At 36.4% G+C, this 18,980-nt stretch overlaps 1 protein-coding gene across 11 annotated transcripts in view; it reads right to left on the bottom strand.

Annotated features, from left to right (window-relative positions):
- Window positions 1-18,980, bottom strand: part of LOC100651941 (protein tramtrack, beta isoform) — a 45,301-nt gene that overhangs the window by 8,406 nt on the left and 17,915 nt on the right. For 7 of the 11 annotated variants that reach the window (XM_048404348.1, XM_048404352.1, XM_048404347.1 and 4 more), the window contains exon 5: window positions 170-6,898. The exons of 3 other annotated variants lie outside the window; for them this stretch is intronic. In XM_048404348.1, the coding sequence (XP_048260305.1) occupies window positions 6,183-6,898 (716 nt within the window). In that variant the 3' untranslated portion in view covers window positions 170-6,182. Of the gene's footprint in view, window positions 1-169; window positions 6,899-8,074; window positions 16,668-18,980 lie in introns of those variants that run through there. One more of the 11 variants, XM_048404357.1, reaches the window with a different exon arrangement.

Here is an 18,980-nt window from a genome sequence, read left to right as displayed (position 1 = left end):
TACCCAATTAAAAATTTGATTAAGAATGGATTTAAAGATAATTTAAGAATTAATTTAAGAAACGTATCCGTTTGGTCGATTTTAAGTTCAATGAATATTTCCGCATGGCGGATTTCGCGAAAACAAAGGATGAATAGTTCCAAAAGAGAAGAACGACTAAACGGAGAGATGTTTGTTCCTCTGTTTTGCTTTAATGAAGGTTGCGCTAATCGATACAAGAAATAAACGGTCGGGTATTGCAGTTGTATATCACAAAGAGTTACAAAGAAACTACAATTAGATAAAAACAAATAAAAATAATAATAGGTATTAAATTGTTATAGTCCTTATCGCCATCCGGCATCGATCATAATAGGTACATATGTACGTACACTTAAATGTACAGTCAACGACCGACGATAATGTGCGAACGTATAGCTTCATTTTCTTTATTATTACTGTTATATGATATAACTTTTTTTTGTTTGTTTGTATAAGCGCGCTTCCACCCTCAAATGGGGCGAACGTACAATATAATATAATATAATATATAATAATATAATATAATATAGTATTTATATATAATATATAATAGATTTTTTTCTGTATTCGCAACGTCTATATCTTTTAATAATTCTCACAATTCCTTCTCTTCTATTGCAAAAATCTACCATTACTTATTAGTACATTTTCGTAGTTCTAACATCCTGCATGTATGCGTTTTGTTACTTTTAGTGTCACTAATAGAATTATGTACTGCTTCTCCCTTCTATCGAAACAGAGTGTCGTGTGATGCTTCCAGGATCGAGTGCAAATAAAAGTGTCAGTACTGGTACCTATATATTTCGTATATGCGTGTATATCTTTATAACATTACGGTGAATTTCATAAAACTCACTTGCATTATCTCCATTTCTAAAGCGTCGAAGAACAGTAAGTAGGAATAATAATGCAGGTGGACATGCGTGTATATAACTTTTCCTTTTCTTTATTTAAGACGTCTGCCGGTGCTTTCTTTTTATCGATAGATATTTAAACGTGCGTGTAAACCGCGAATTTTATTCGCAGCAAAAGAAAGATTTGTAGTGGGTCGAGGTTCTGGTAATAGACGAGGAGACACAAACGACACTGATGTGTTGCGACTTTTTCATCGGTTTACGCGAAGAAAAAACGTACTCACGTCGCTAACACATGAATAAAACGTGCAGATTTAACTATGGTAAATATAAATAAGTCTATTCGCCAGAACGTCGTGACAATATACATAAATATATATCATCTATATCTTGCATTCTACTTCAACGAATAAAATTGGAAACGTAATAGAAGGTATCGCATTAATGTCACAAGCTACAGTAGCATTTAACGCTCGAATAAAATATCTCTGCATCATGAAAAATTCAAGTAACCGCATTTGCATTTTGTTCGGTTATTTCGTGTCCTCATTCCGTATGTGTTAATCGTGTGGCTTTCTTTAAAGCCTAACGCACCTTATCTCGTAACCTAATTACCCGATGTTATAGTTAAAACTAAAAATAAAATAATAAACGTTATTTGACGATGACAATAATATATATACATATATATTATATATATATATATATGCTATATATATATAATATATAAATATATATAATAGTGTAATAATATTATAATAGAGCTATTACAATAATGGTATAAAACTAAAACGTAAGAAGTAAGGTAGTCACAATGCATGGAAAGTGAAGAAAAAAAGTATAACACGACCGTTTTCGATTGCTTTTGCACACATCATAGAATTGAGAAATTCGTTTTGTCATTTCCTTTTTCATTCGTAAGACTCATTGGTATCGCAATAACGTTAGAGCCTTCAACTGTATACGTATAGCGCAAACCTTATCTTTCCAAATAGTAATAATTTTCTTCGTTAATACAAGCAATCAATCGAAATTGCATACGATGCCCATTTTTTATAACCGTACATATCAATCCCACGTATTATATATCAATCACTAACTCAAATTGCGAAACAATTTCTTCGAAACTGTTAATATATCTTTCAGTGATTAACAAGCGATAAGGAATTCAAAACGTGCTCTGCATTCTGGTAGTATTTTAGATGTGTGCTTTTTCGTATATGCATAATATCAAAATGAACGTTACGCTTCCTAAATAACAACTATAAATTGGACGCAAGAAACAGAATTGTGCGCGAATATAAATTTCGTGCTTCAGCTAACGGAAACTAAACAGTTATCATTGTTTTTCCTTTACATTTACGCAATTTCGTTATACATATATAAATATATATATACATATATATAATTATATATATGTGTTATATTAAATATATGATCATCAATCATATATAATATATATATTATACACACACCTATATATATAATATATATGTATATATATGTATATATATATATAATGATATATTTTTTTTTGCTTTTTTGTCCTTTTAAATACCGACTACGAGTACGAGCTGGATATACAAGAGAGAAGCTCGACGAGTTCTCTGGTGTTACAGCAACGAAATCACACGCGGGTTCACATTCCCTCTCACGTAATATATTTCTCTTTATATATATTCTTTTAAATAGTTCTCTGTAATAATTAAGATTTGATGATTATCATCATTATCGTCATCATTACCATCATCATCATTATCATTATAATCATCACCATCATCATCATTATCATCATCATCATCATCATCATTCTGAGACATACACATCACACATCTAACATCCATGCTCATTTTCTCTCATGCGTATAACACCGATGCGGAAGACCAAAATACTGCTTTCCGTTCAGTATTCGTTCGAAAGTTCTCGCAACGAATTATAGCATTATAGAAAAGGAAAATAGCAGGAAGAGTGGACGAAGTAGGAAATATTAATTCGCTGTTCTTTTTAGTAGACGTATCGTAATGCGAAAATAATAGATACCATTTATAACAAATTTTGTAGAATAAGGGATTTATAATGTCAGATCTATGGGTAAAATTGTTATGCGATTAAAGAAATATATTTTTGTAAGCATTTAATTTAATGATATGTTTTGATTTTATTGCTGAATAATATTATTTTGTACCAGGTTGAAAAATAACGAAACGATGGAGAATAGTAGAAATTACAACGAATGGCGAATTATTTTCCTCTCGTTCCTTCTTTCCTGGTTTATGTTTTAGAATTGATACGGAGGGATAGTAACGCGTTGCTCCTACGAACAAAATATAACACTTCGTTTGTATTAGTTCTGCTCGACTGCGTGAACGATGTTTGAACATTTCCCCAAAAAGTTATTGGTATATATGTATATATATATATACATATATTATATATGTATACATATTATATATATATATAAGTACGTGCGCGCACGCTCGTACATATGCGCGAATAAATTTATATTTCGTTCAACTATTTCTACTTTGCGGTGTCCCAACACCGAAAAAAAAGAAAACGTGTTAACAATGTATCAAATAATAGATTTCTTTCAGATTTTTTAACGAACGAATGAACGAAAAAAGTATAATATAATATAATAGTGTAATATAATATAATATAATATAATATAATATAATATAATATAATATAATATAATATAATATAATAATATAATATAATATAATAATAATAATAATAATAATAATAATAATAAATCAAGGAGAAAAAACAAACGGTCCAGACCCAAAACTAACTGAGGGTCATTAAATATACTATGCCTGTATATATAACTTTCTTTATAACTTGTCTGTGCTTGCCTGTGCATTATTAACTTATATACCTAGCAATAATAACCAATTCTATCGGTGCTTGTCCATATCTAAAAGTTAATAATTCTTATCAAACAATAATATTAATAGAAATAATAGTAACGGTGAAAATAAAAATAATATTATTTTTGCTGCATTAATAGTAGTGCGAGTAGTAGTAAATCAGTAATAATAATAGTAAGAATAATAATTAATTATTGGTAATAACTATAATACACTTTCCCAGAAAACCTGTACATGTACCGGTCTGTTATGTAGTATAATTCATGTTTTTTCATCCCTTTTCTCTATTTTAGTCACTATCTAATGAACTCTACGAGACTTCTGTGCCTCGTAGGGAACCGTTAATAAACTCTCTGATAAATATACATTTTCATCTTCTTTCTGCCTTTCTTTCTTTTAACATTTTACTAATATGTTTTATTACGCACCATTGGAATCAAATCTGTTGGAAGGCGTAGGAAACATTAAAAAGAGAAAAATAGCAATAATAGTTAGAATAATATTAATACGAATCCTGGTTATGAAACTCTGTACTTTTGATAACAATCCATCTGCTCATCTTTCTCTTCGTTACTTTAGAACATAACACAACTGACAAAAATTTGGAAACACGTTATTATCGCACGAATAAGCTTCTATGCAAATTGATAAGCATAGATGAATGTTTGTTGAAAGTTTGAAAAAGTTTGAAAGTTGAAATTGAGAAAAGACATTTCTCAATACAAACAAAGGGGAAAAATATCCAAATTTCATTCTTTTGGCGGAAAACAACTAGTTTGATCGTGATTGCATACAGTTTTATACAGATGTATAGGGAACTATGAAAGGTGCAAAATTGGAAAATATCTGGAAAGAAGAGAGAACATATTCACAACCAACGTTTCACACGTGAACTGCTGAATTCGAAAGAGCGGGTAAAACAAGGAAACAAAAAGAAGTGAAAAAAGAAATAAAAACATCGCGCGTGCGTTAAAGCATTGGAAGTATTTTTAAAGCTATCACGGTATAATCTAAAACGGGAATATACCCATACGATACTTTGTCAGTCACACTAATCGTATTGCTTACGTTACTCCGTTATATTTTGCTTCAAAAAGAAGAAAAGGAAGATATACTCTAGACATAAATTTTATATGTTAAAAATGATACATTCGTATCAAAGAAAAAGAAAAGGAAAAAGAAAAAGAGAATACGCGGTTGATAAAGGCACGAGAAAGCTGGCTAGTTTTACAAGAATATATATCTCCCTCTTATTTGTTCACCAATATCGTTAAATTTCGTTTCTCAAAATATAAAGAGAAAATTGGAATTTTATATGCAGACTACGCCCGCGTAAAATACTGCGACGATATTTAGTAAAAGAGAACTTTTCGGTAACGCGGACTCGGCACGATAAACATTACTTTCAACATTGTGAAACAATGGTTCCCATATATGGTACATACGCAAACGTAACCGCCTACAATATTAGTTACACGATAAAAACCTATAAACAAGTATAGCCTTTTCAATCGCTATCATTAAAAGTTCCTCTTTTTCCGACTGGCCAAATCGCTTTCTCCGCGAATTTCTTTGAAATTTCACGTGGCTTACGTTTCCATGTGTAAAACCATGGCGATCAGGATGGTCGTGCAAGTGAAGGAGACACAGCCGGGCATCGATCGTCCACAAGCATTGCCCGCTATTGCACAGTTCAAGGATTATATAATACTAATGTACACAGCAGCACTACTCGAGCACTTACGTTCGAGTATAGACATCTCTTTCTCTTTGTCCTTTAATTCAAAAAAAAAAAAGAAAGAAAAAGAAAAAAGAAAAAAATCCCCACGATCACTCGACGTTGTCCCGCTCAGCAGTGTTTGTATGCGATCTGTCACGTTAGTCTCCTCCACTGGCCGATATCAACCGTCGGTCGCCCTTCTTCCCGAAAAGACAATACTCGTCGGGCTTCCATTAAAAACGACTATCAAAAATTGATCGCGCGCGTAGGAAATCCGACCTCGCTTTAATACAACGTGAGGAGTCGATCATCGCGGGGGTGAGACAGGCTATGCGATTGGTCCGCGGCACACAGATTATGATATATTTTGTTTTCTCAGACCGAAGACAACTTGATTCATTTTTCTATCGGTGTCTCTCTGTACGACCACGTATTTTCACTATCTGATGACTAGACTAGGGCGGTGCTGAGAAGACGACAGAGTAAACGAAAGAAGATTTCGCTTTCTCAAACACGCCCCCGCCTGAATATGGAGAGCATCCTCGAGGTGGCCACGTGCTTCAACGTCGTCCTCGAGAGCGTGCTCCTCGAGTTCCTTTGGACGTCACTAGTCGCGACGGTCGTTTCTCCTCGGCCAGTGTTCTCTTCCGCTGGTTCAGTGGTCGTTCTTCGTGCTGGACCGATCGCCATCCCACCTCGCCCTCGCACTGCCCGCTAAGGCGAGAGAAAAAAACCAAACGGCATCACGCAGTCCTTCGGCATGAAGCAGTCGTGCACGGTTTTCATATGATTCTTCATTTTGTCAGGCCTGGAGAATTCTTTTCCACATACCGGACACGGGAATACCTTCCTCTGATGGCCTTCGTGGTAAAGAAAAGCGTGTCGTTGGAAGCTGTATTTATTCTTGAACGTTTTCTGAATGTCGAGCTTCGCACACTCAGTGCATTGATAGACACCCTCGGATATCGAGGCGTAACGAAAGAGATTCAAACCGCGAACGGACATCTCGGTCAGCTGTTCAGCAGGATCCTGCGAGTGCGATGTGGCGCGACGCCTCATGCGTCTCTTCGGCACCTGTCGACCAGGCGGTGCCGACATGGTTCCGATCTGGTGACCGCTACTCGTCGACGAGGAATTGGTGGTCGGTGCCGGGCTACTACTACTGCTACTTCCACCGCTGTTCTGCGCGTTGTTCCTACCGGTTGCCGGTGACATCGACGAACTTCTTGTCGACGTGGTGGTCATCGTTGTGCCGGAACTGGACGCTGTGCTGGACGTCGAGCTAGTAGTTGTGGTCAACGAAGTGGTGGTGTTCGATCTCGCGTTCGATGTGTCCGTGCTCGATTGATTCGCCGAAGATCCTGATCCAGAATTTCGACCTTTCTCTTTCCACGTCTCGCCATCCGACTTCGTGTTCCCCGATGAAAACTCTGTGAAAAGATTCGAGTTAGTAAAGAGACTGATTCCTATCGATAACAAGTAACGATCGTGGTTACAACAATTACGACAATGAGCATTATCAAAGAGACTCTCTAAAACATGATTTGTTCTCTGGCTACGGTAAAGGCTGTGTAAATTGCATGCAACTGCGATCTAATTCGTACTGAAAATAAATATTTAATGATATCGATGTATGATTGTATACTCTGATGCGTGCAGAACAGAGATACGAGAGGCTACTGCGAGTCGTAAAGGGAATTTATAGCTCGATGTGAAATCAACATGGCATATAAATGATTCTGTATAAAGTACAAATAAAATCTAAATAACACCTGAAAATAAAATTATAATATGAAAGAACGAACAATAATCTACTTAATAAAGTACCAATAAATAATACGAGGGAATCGGGAATTTTGGATATCAATGAAAATAAAAATCTCGCATTGATCAAACAAAACCAAAACAAAGTATAGTCGTGTACCATTTTCTTTTCTTTTTTTTTTTTTTTAACAAGTTGTCAGGCAAAAATCGGGCCTTCATTGCGTTTTGTGTACTCGTAATATACAGAATGACGGATCGATTCCACGCTGAAAATTCTTGACGATCGTGTATCAACTTAAAAAAGGGGAAGGGTAAGCAAAGGGAACATAATGGCAATGATAACTAAGAAAGAATTCACCCGATGCTTTTCTCCCTTTTTAAGCATCAGTAATTTTGGTACATCCCAATGGAAGATGCACTAGAAAGTTTCCAAATTGAAAACGTCGGGTGATTTCGTGGAGAAGATAGATACACGTCGTGGAGTCGTGAATCTGTCGTGCAAAATGAACTCTACGTCGTACTTTGTACCGAGAATTCGATCGATGCGAGAAACGACACCAGTTCCGGCATTGCGACTAAATTATGTGACAGACTTTGTCCTTTACTAGTGACTCGCTTAAACATCTTGCAATGTTTTATTAGAAGCAAGCTAATAAGTAAGAAGTAGAACAAAAAATAGTCTTTCAAGTTCTACATAACGATTAAAATGAACATTATCAGCGTAAAATTGTCACAAATCGTTTCTCGCAACGAAAACGTTGAGATAATGAGAAGAAAACAAAAAATAAAGAGTTTAACAGCCAGCGGGCTTATAAAAATCAGAAGTTAAATGCAACGAAAAAAACCATGTACATATATATATTTATCTTTTTTTCTTGTTCTCCAAATGTTTCACTTTGCTTCATTGTCCGGACAGTAAAAATAATAAATCAACAATACGCGTACGCAACATGCAAAACAAAAGTCCATAAAAAATAATAATCGCTGATTTCCTATCGTGATTGGCTTCTCAAGCAGTTGGAACGTCGACTGTTTTCTCTTTTTATTTTCAACACTGATGACTGCTCTATATTCGAACGTGCGAGCAAATTGGCCGAATTTCTATTATTTTCAAATAAGAAACGTTCGCTTTTACTCGAGTAAGCCACACACAACGTAGGAATCTTAATATCTAAAGATCGTCCGATCGGTTCTGACAATCGTTTCTCGCCGATTATGTTGTCGATTCTATAAAAAATCGAATGGTGATTCGTTAACGAGAGCCATTTCAATGATTTTATTGGCAGCGTGTCTTTTGATGGAGAATCGTCGACGGCGAGACAACGATCGCTATCGACCAACCAGATGCATCCACAATCACTAAAACGAAACTAAATAAAAGTAATTTTTGGCTAAGAGTAACGGTGCTTCGTAGTGAGTGCGGGAATTCTTGAATTTGGTGTATGTGTGGACATATCGAGATATACAAAGGGACGATATGATTTCTGTTTCAAGTGACTAACGAGAAATCTCTACGTAAGAACACGGCTGTGGAACGTAGTAACAAGATTAGAAACAAAGGGTAATTAGAAAAAAAAAAACAAGAAAATATAAACAAGCGAAGAAAGAGAAAATTTTCGTTCCAAAAAGACAAGTCAAAGAAGAAGACAGAGAACGATTGTAGATAACTCGTGGCGAATTAATCGCGTGTGACAAATCCTTCATTTTGAAATAAATTATGGCACTTTGATGATGATGCGTCGCTTTGAAAATATCCTCCAACTACGCGGGACAGTAGAGATTTGTATGTAAACGATTAATGAATGATCACGAGTCTCTGAGCCTACTTACACTCACGTTCCACATACGTGCGACAATAATAACGCATATCATAACGGAAAAACAACGAAAAACGTAACGAAAGGAAGTAAAATAAAGTTCTACTGCGTGTAGCATTGCGCTGTTAGTCGTTATAGTAATTACCTTCTTTTTCGAATTTCAATTAGTCTGCTACTTTCCTTGACAAGCATGTATATACGTATACATATACTAGACAGACGATCCAGCTCATTAATTTATGGTCGATTTCCATTACAACACACAATTCGCACGACAACCTCTTCGATCATTGTTTCCTTTTTCTTTCCGTTTCGGAATAAACCATTGGTAACAAAATATTTCAACGTACGCTAGTTTAGTACGCTTATTCGCTAGTTTTTCAACCACTTCTTTTTCCCCATTCTTTTTTTATCGTAACGCGTGGAAAGCATTTAAAAAAAAAAAAAAAAAATAAGAAAATACGACGCAGAACGTCGATTTCTTTGTAAAAAGTTGTAACAGAAGAAAACAATATTGGTAAATGTATAACATAAAATTAAAAGTGACGTAACAGCTGAAATTTACTAAAGGTGTTATTGCAGTTAATGGATGAAGCTTCATACAAGAAACTCGCTTGACTTACGCACTGATAAAGATAAAATATCGGGGTTCTACGCACGTGTTATCACAAGGAGAAACAATATGATCGATTTTCAAAGAAGTTTAGACAATAAGAGTCGCTAACTTAAAAAAAAAAACTGTTGGACAATAAACAACTTTCTTTCCTCTTTCATTCATTTAACACAGTGTCTTATTGTTTCCTTCGATGCGCTAGTTTGTACGTTGGATACACTAAACGATTTTTCGAGATCCGCGCTAAATATTCTTTTCGAACGATATTTATTTTCTAGATTTCGATACGTATCTATAATTCGACGTTGTAACGCTAATGTTACGTTTTCGGGTTTTCATTTATCCTTAAGTAAAAGCTATCCGTTCAGATTTCTATCAGCGGATCTCGTAAAATCCACCAGGCACGCACGATTAAAAGTGCTTCTAAAACGTGAGTATGCAATGCGCGCGCAACAACGGAGACGTGAATGTATGAGACAAAAGTCGGTACAGCGAGACTTAAAAATCCTTCAATTACAATCTATTGAACACCGTTCTTTTTATTATCGATAGTCATAATCAAACAATCAGTGCATATAAAATATACTAAGTCTACCCAGCGTCAGAAAAGACTCATCTTCTCTAAAAAGTTCCCTATAAAATTTTTTCTTGTTTCTTTATTTTTTTTTATTTTCCTTTTATTATTCTTTTACGCTCATTTCACGACAAGGTCTCACTTATTTGGCACTAGATTGCGATCATCGGGCGCGCTTTTTAAAAAAAGGGATATACACACACGCGCACGCGCGCGCCTAAGATCGCGGGCGTCGATAACAATTTATTATTATTACTTCATTTTTTTTACTTTTCTTTTCTTCATCGTCATTATTTATGTCGCTTAAAAAGGCACCAAATCGGGGATTACACCGCTACATATTATTGAATCCCACTGAAGTACGTTAATTCAACGTATAATATATAAAGTTAAAAGTCAACCACATACCTCCTTTGCTTCTTTCTTTTTTTTTTTACTCTCATTTTCTGACGCATCATTTCAAAAACTGCAACGACGTTAATAGGTATTATCAACTAGCGCTAAAATATATTCGATATAACTTTTGTTTATATATATATATAAATATACATATATATAAATATATATATAAATATATATATATAATATAATAATAATAATAATAATAATAATAATGATAATAATCATAATAATATTAATAATAATAATCGCAATAATAATAATAATATGTATATATATATATATATATATATATGTACCATCTTTACGCCAGTCGCATACTTTGTATATGTGTTTCTCTCTGTATACGTGTTTGTGTACATATGCGTGTAATTTATTTGCGATAATAAACTATGATTCTTTTCTTTTTTAATATATATATATATATATGTTTATGTATATATATATATTTATATTTAATATATATATATTAAAATCTATCCGATAGTACAGTCTGCTTTTTAAGCCTCGTAATTTACCTCTCTCTCTTTCTCTCTCTCTCTCTCTCTCTCTTTCTCTCTTTCTTCCTCTCTGTTACTCTTTCGCGTTGGTCTCTTGCAAGAGCGACTGATGCCGATAACACGTGAAAACGAAACTTAGAATAATCGGTATTGACTGGTGGTCCGCTTTCGAAATAAGGGACGAATAAAAGAGAACGATAATTATTGGCGCGTCGCCATTGCAAGAACCATATATAAATATAATATAATCTATGTAAAATTTTTCTTGTTTTTCATATTCTTTCCCCCGTAACCCACCCGCAATGTCCGTAGACTTATAAATTAATTAAAATATGTTCAACACGAAATTCATCAACGAGACCTCTGTGATCCTAACCGCGATTGGCGTGAGAAATTCGCTTCTGCTTCCAGTAAAATTCACTTAAACGAAGGCAAAACAGTTGCAGATTTTCGTAGAAAATTTTAACTCGGTCGATTCTTCCTTTTTCTCTTTTTACTACAACGTTAGTTGAAATTAATTTTTAATCATTTTTTATGTAATGCGTAGTACAAGTACAAGGTACCCCCTTACAAACAATTCCTTATAACACTTCAAAGTGTTTATTTCATCCGCTATGAACACTTTTTACAGTTTGAACACTAATTTTGTACGAATATAAGGATTTCGTATCATTATAATTCTTAATCCTTAAAAACACCCCTCGCAAACTTCTACTAAGTTTTACTGATTGGCAACATGAATTTCCTCTTTTTTACAACCTTAATTCTAAAGATTAACAACATTTAAAGGCAACGAACGTGAGCGAATGTTGTACGATAAATTTTCGTAGCAAGCTTCAAGATCAGTTGCTAAATTTTAACAATTTTATTAGGTATCAGTTTACCCTGATCACGAGCCTTAAGATACCATTAAGGAATTCGATGTAAGCAGAGATAACAACTTGATTCGCATAGACGTCGTTACAAATGTTCTTTTTTTGCTTCTTTGCCAAATGCTCTGCAACTGTCTTTCTAAACTTTAACGGCGGATAGAAACATTTGCGGATCTTTGTTTTCTTATACAACGACGACGACAAATAAGATATTTAACAGAATAATATATTATGCGAGAAATAAAATTTAAACAAAAAACAAACATGTGGTCAACAAGGATCACCAAGAGTTTCACGTCTTCCAAGCGATTTCTCACGCAAAAATCGACTAGGGTAAACTAACGCTCCTTTTCGTACGGACGAATAAAATTGGATTTCCCAAACGAGCTATCACGGAAAGCCCCCCGTTTAAAAGAAACAAGCACGTGGATCTATTTTCCCGGTCTATTGTTAAAAAAATGAGAAATTGATCGTGAGCCTAGTATCGAAATGATTGAATTGTTGTTCATTACAATTTGGCAATTGATTTTACTTTAGGCGATCCGAGAGCTCTGTTACACTGTACTTTTCATTTCATATCGACACGCTTTATTCCGCTTCTATAAATCGTCCTCTTTACCTGCCATCTAAAATTGAGTTAGTCTTAGCCTCTCAGTGATTATCAAATGTGAGTGTATTACTTTAATTATTATTTTTTTTTCCATTTTAAATCGATATAAGCTGTTTTAGCCGCTGCCTCTTTGCACTTATTTTTGTTTAATATATAATATTTATATTCAACTATCAGTTTATACCCTCTTTCCTCAATTTGTTTTCATATTTTCTTCCTTTTTTTTTTTTTTTTTTTTTTTTTGGACGGGCTTTGCGTTAACCCATCGCGAACACAACAATTTCACCAAGACCGGCCTGCAACTGTCTCTCGTCCATAAAATTTTTTTTCTTTACATCAAACAAAAAGAAAAACACAAGCTAAAATAGGATAAACTAAAACAAAAGAATACACACACACACACATCTTTTCTCCCCGCCGAAAATAATCCACCGACGCGGAATGGTGGATACTCTTTGGTCCATGAAAGTTAAAAATTTTGAAGATAATTGACCTGAGAGCATATCGATTTTGCGAGTCAGCGGCACGGTCCATTACGATCAGAAATATTAAAACATCCGTATATGCTTTTAGTTTGTTTCTCTTTCTATCGTTTCTTATTATTTTTTTTTTCCTTTACTTCACCTACTCGTCTAATCATTGCTGCCTGCCTAACTAATAATATATCATTCTATCTTCCTAAAAGTACGCGTAATTGCATCCGGAGGCGATCGATCTTCCGATCGCTCCGTATTTCTTACAACTAAAATTTTTTATCTTTGCAACGCTAGATATCTCTTGAATAACGAACGAACAACACTGGTCAATCGTGGGCGATATCGGACACAAGATCGTATAAATCATGTTGTGTCCTGTCTCTTCTTCTTTCATTTTTCTTTTCACCTTGAAATCCCACGCATTTAAAATAACAACGAAGGTCTCCGTTACGATTATAATTAATTAATAGTAGCAGTAATAATATTTATAATTATTATTATATAGCCTCTAGTCGTCTAATGTCTATGCCCAACTAGTGAAAAAATTTGTATATAAATCGTTTCGCTTCCTCTCCGATTCATGCGTGTCGTTCATAATCATAACAATCGATCTACGAACGAAGGTCCGACTAGAGAGGATTCGACAAAGTGTAAAGTGCAAAATATAGTAAGCTACAATCGTATTTTAGTGCTGTCTCTCACGACTAAGCCTATGTACCATCACTGTAGCCGTATCCCTTTTGAACAGTAATCGATAATCGACTCGACCGTTTGCGCGTGCACGCTATAGTCTTTAAGACTAAAAGAACTCACAAAGAACTCTGTATCCTTTTTTCTTTTCTAAGCATGGTCTTTCGGAATTAAATTATACATAAAATTATGCTTCAGATAAACTGCATAAAACTCGTAACAAGTAAGACAAGGATATATTTTTAACAACGATAATTTCTATGACCCTGGACACACACACATCCTTGTCTCACGTTATTTAGAATTTAATATTTACAAAAAGAGAATCTACGATATAACGATTAGCTTTAGTTGATTATGAATTTATGTAACAAATTTAATAGTCGTTTTAATCGCATATTTTTGCTCTTGGGAACAATATATATATATAGATATTTTACCCACGATTCATTTCAAGTTAAACAGGAAATAAACGAACGTATCATTTTTTGGGTAACGATAAAATCCATGTTTTCTAATATAATATATATAATATACAGAATATATAGAATATATAGTAGTAAAACTGTGTCCAGTTGTACTGGCTAAGCACAAATGTTTTGTTCAATAGAGTACGGTACAGTACGATATGGCGTTAAGTTACTACTAAAGTGCCTTCAGTCTATCCAATGTCAGTACTATCTTGTATTTGGTGTCGTTAAAACCGTCCCTCTGCAGTCTTTCAAGAATTGCATGTCCCGTTCCGTTAATTTCCCCATTAACTATCTCCATCCTTCCCTGCCCTAACCGCGGACTTCTTTCCACCTTGGCTCCCTATTACGCTACTATATAACTTCGAATCAGGCTCGACAGCTTGACAACAGCTCAACGGCTCAACAACATGGCGAACGGTCATCGTACATATATATTGCATTTACTCAGTCTACGTGGTTCCCTTATTTATATTGTGTGTGCATGTACCGCCGTTTTACTTCAATAAACGTATGCATATTTTCGATGCTACATGCAACACGTTTGATTCTCTCCGTAATATAATAGTCACACAATAGTAAATATACTCTTTGTTGATTTGGACTCACGTTTCTTTTGCGATTATCTTGCTTACTTTTTTCTCCTCTTTGTTTCATAACTGATCCTCGTTGTCGCACAACTACGTTAAGACGACCAAACGAGTACACCGGTTCAATCATATATAAACTCTTTGTATGCGCATATCTCTCTTTCTTACGTTCCTTCTTCTTTTTTTCTTTTTATTTGTATAACATCCGCGATTCCCTCGAAGGGAAGCAACGCGGTAAAGCTCGTTTCGTTTGTAACTTAATGCCCGTTTCGTGTTACGCGCACGAAAATCATTTTTCGAGAAAGGGAGCTTTCGGTTTACGAAATAGGCTGAGATACACCCGCCAATTTTGTCCGAAAGAGCGAACTTTCGAACGAATCAAGAGAAAACCAGTAGTTATAGGATCCGATATAGCACGAATTATATCACGTTTAATAAAGTAACCGGACACAAAAGGTACTGCGTTCGACTGTATTTGACTTTACTAGCTGCTATGATTAATATCATATATTCGTTTGTTGAAAGTCCAGTTTCTTTCGTTTCACGTTGATCCATTGAAAAAGGAGAAACTGTTTTGAGCTGCAGTAGACACATGGTCTACGATTCAATTTCCCCATATTGGCGGAAACAACGTCTTCGGATTTAGCTCTTTGTTTTGCCTGTTTGTTCTTTAGCAAACGTTCGTTAATCGTATAAAGGAAACAGATGTACAACTATCTACGTATCGATGATGATCATCATCAGATGTTTAAAATTTGTATATTCGATTGATTATCCGTTTACCCCCATCTCTGATATTGTCCTTCCTTGATTCGTCCTACTAGCGTTGTCTTCAAAAACCAATCCCCGATTGTATTTTATCAACTACGAGACTAATCTAACGCGACTACTACTTGTTCTCTCTTTGTCCGTTCGAAACACTGCGACCTTTTCTTTTCTTTCTTTTACAGCTATGGGTTTATCCGGAAAGCCACTGACACGTACGCTCCCATCGTTCTTGAGCTTTTCACGCGATTTTTTTCGTTTGCTGCCTCTTCCTTGCGTAACGTCCCCTGACCCTTACCACGACGACGAAGAAATCGATCAACGATTTGTTCAACGATTTATCGACGATTGCACGACGCGAAGTGATACTTGGTCGTTAAGAGCACCTCCAGAAACGTAGGAGGAGCATCGTAACGGTAATTTGCATTCTTTCTCAAGAGGCAGAACGAAGGGAAAGAGCCAAGGAACGTAGCCTGAGAAGAGAGGACGCACCGACAGCGGTCTACCGCTGCTGACCCATACTACTGCTGCCACTGCTGCTAAGAGCCATGTGCGACTTAAGGCTATGTATGATCTTAACGTGGGCGACCATGTTATCTTTCCGCGTGAATTCCTTATAACAAACCGGACAAGCAAAGTACTTGACGTTACGCTTGTGTGAGGTGACGTAGTGCCGGCAGAAATTACTGATGTGTGTGTAGGTACGATTGCATACAGTGCACCGGTATACGTCGCCCTCTTTCACGCAGAAGTCCCGTACCGAACCTTCCGTTCTCTCGTTTTCGACCTTAAACGATCCTTCGAAGTCGCTTTGACTGATCTCCGATTCACCGGCGACCAGATTAAATATGGCACTGCTCAAATTGTCTTTCGACACCTTTTGTTCCGATTCGGAATCGGAATATTGCTGCGAGTCATCCATGGACGCCATAATTGCCGTTGACGATGTTTTTCCTTGAAGAGACGACGCGCTGTACTCCTTACGAAAGCATCGCTCGAAGTTGATGCGTATATGAGTCGGTGACTGCGAGCCACCGCCACTCGACGTCTCCTCCGGGTCTGAAACGAAGAAAACTTTCTTCTTTAAACAGTTCTCAACGCCTACACCTTTGTAGCGTATAATATATATGTATATATACATACATACATACATACATACATACATACGTGTGTATGTATGTATATGTATATATATGAATGTTATAACAACATCATTCGAACTTAAGTATATCGATGCATTAGGTATAAATTATCACATATTTCTAGTAATATATAATAGTGTATAATAATGTACTGATATAATAACGTATTTCTATATTTGTGGGGGGAAGCAAGAGGAAGGGTAGAGCCAGCAAAAAAGAGTCACCGTATTCGAACCGGCTGTCCGTCAACTCTGTCCCATGTTAAGTGTTTTATGCCGCACCCGCTTTTCCGTGTCCCCACCCCTGTTCGTCGTCATTCCCTCTTCAGATTCTTTCGCTCTCACGCACGCTTTCGCTACTGCTCACTGTTGATCGCGGCTTTGCCTCGATCCCGTACCGGCTGGCTACGAAGAGGACCGTTACGGTCTCGTTTGCCATACCATGAAGAGCATTTCAGCGACTCAACGATGGCTCTCTCTTTCTTTCTTTCTTTCTTCCAAATAAATATGCACCATACACGCGCTCTGACATTCTCGCGATCACACGTACGTATAATCTTTTTTCATACACACGCGCGCGCGCGTATAATTCTTTCTCCCCTCCCATGCGTCTCTCTCTCACTCTCTCTCTCTCTCTCTCTCTCTCTGACACACACACACACACGCGCGCGCGCGCGTACACACGCGTGCACGCACACACACACAGAGGCGCGCGTACTCTCACGCACCCTTTCTTCCTCGTCTGTCACGCACACTTACATTCCACCCTCTCGCGTTTGCAATCTTACACCATTTAGCTCGTTTTTCCCTCCCGTTCACCTGGACTCGCTCTCGTATCTATTGCTACGGAATGTATGCAAATACATGTATACACGCAACACGCGCAACGTATCACTCAGTCAGAGACGAACGCTTACACATACGCGTGCAGAATGCACGTATATGCGAATGTTAATAAACATCATCATCATGTACACTCGAAAAAGACCCCCTCCCTATTAACTTTACGTTTTAAATAGTCCGTGCGTCCCGTCAGTCTAAACCGTATACGCATATTATCCATTCTCTACGGGAAGACGATCCATCGAGATCGAGGACGCTCGAGAAGAAGCAACGTTTTCTCTTCTTCGATGCAATTATATATTGTTATATTTAATCCGCTTTCGGCTTCACTTTACATCAGATTCTTTTATTCGACTTTCTCTTATTTAGATTCTGGCATTTCGGAACGGTTTCATTTTATTATTTTTTTTTTTTGTTTTGTTTTATTTTATGTTATATATTTTTTTGTATTTTTTTGAGCGGCTGGCCTCCCCTAGTTCCCTCGCTTCCCCCGCGCAAAGGTAATCTCTCAGAGATCAAATGGTGACTCAGATAATCTCAACTCACCTGCGCAAAGAGAACAAAGCAACACGTTTCACGGTCACTACCGAACGATCATCATGTTCGACATCTTCGAAGCACTCTGTCATGTGTGCGCGTGCGTGCGTACGTCAGTAAAGCAATTTCTTTTCTTTTCTTTCTCTCTCTTTCTCGAACATCATATGGAAAAGAATGTACGTCACACTCTCGATACCAATTTCTTTTTATATTGATCTCTCGCTCTCTCTTTCTCTCTCTCTCTCTTTCTCTCTCATCATTCGCTCTTTCTTTTCCGTCACTACATTTGTTTGTCCATTTTTTTCCGTCCTGTCGTATATTTTCATCTGTTTTCTCCTTCCCGTTTCGTTTTCATGTTTCGGACTTTTCCCCAAATTTCTGTTTCTCCGTGTTTCATTCCTCCGTCGTGAAAACTCAATTAGGCAACGAGAAGAACGCAAGAGAAGGCGGAAGCGATAACCTGCCGACGTTCGTTGTCTGTTAAAAAGAGCTACGCACACTTAATTTTTCGTTGTAATGACATCTATCCATTTCACCACGGTCCGTCACTTCGGCGCAAACATAAATTGCGTTCAACTTTCTTACAATGAACGAACGTGAAAAAAAGTAAACCAGCGTTTCAAATAAAAATCAGAAAAAAGTAAGCACCGCTAAAAGCTGGCTCCACCCCCTCCTTTTACCAAATGGCCAATGACAGCGAAGCGTTTCTCATTCGCGTGCGGGGATTATAAAATCATATATATAATAAGATGTACATGTGTATATATTTATATGTTGCACATGTATACGTATAACAATATATACATATTGTATACACGCGCGGGCGGGCGCGCGTGTTTGTGTTTGTGTGT

Source organism: Bombus terrestris, chromosome 3 (assembly GCF_910591885.1).
Source record: "Bombus terrestris chromosome 3, iyBomTerr1.2, whole genome shotgun sequence".
NCBI classification, from domain to species: Eukaryota; Metazoa; Arthropoda; class Insecta; order Hymenoptera; family Apidae; genus Bombus; species Bombus terrestris.
Note: the sequence above shows the minus strand (reverse complement) of the source record. Positions and strands in the feature narration are given on the sequence as shown.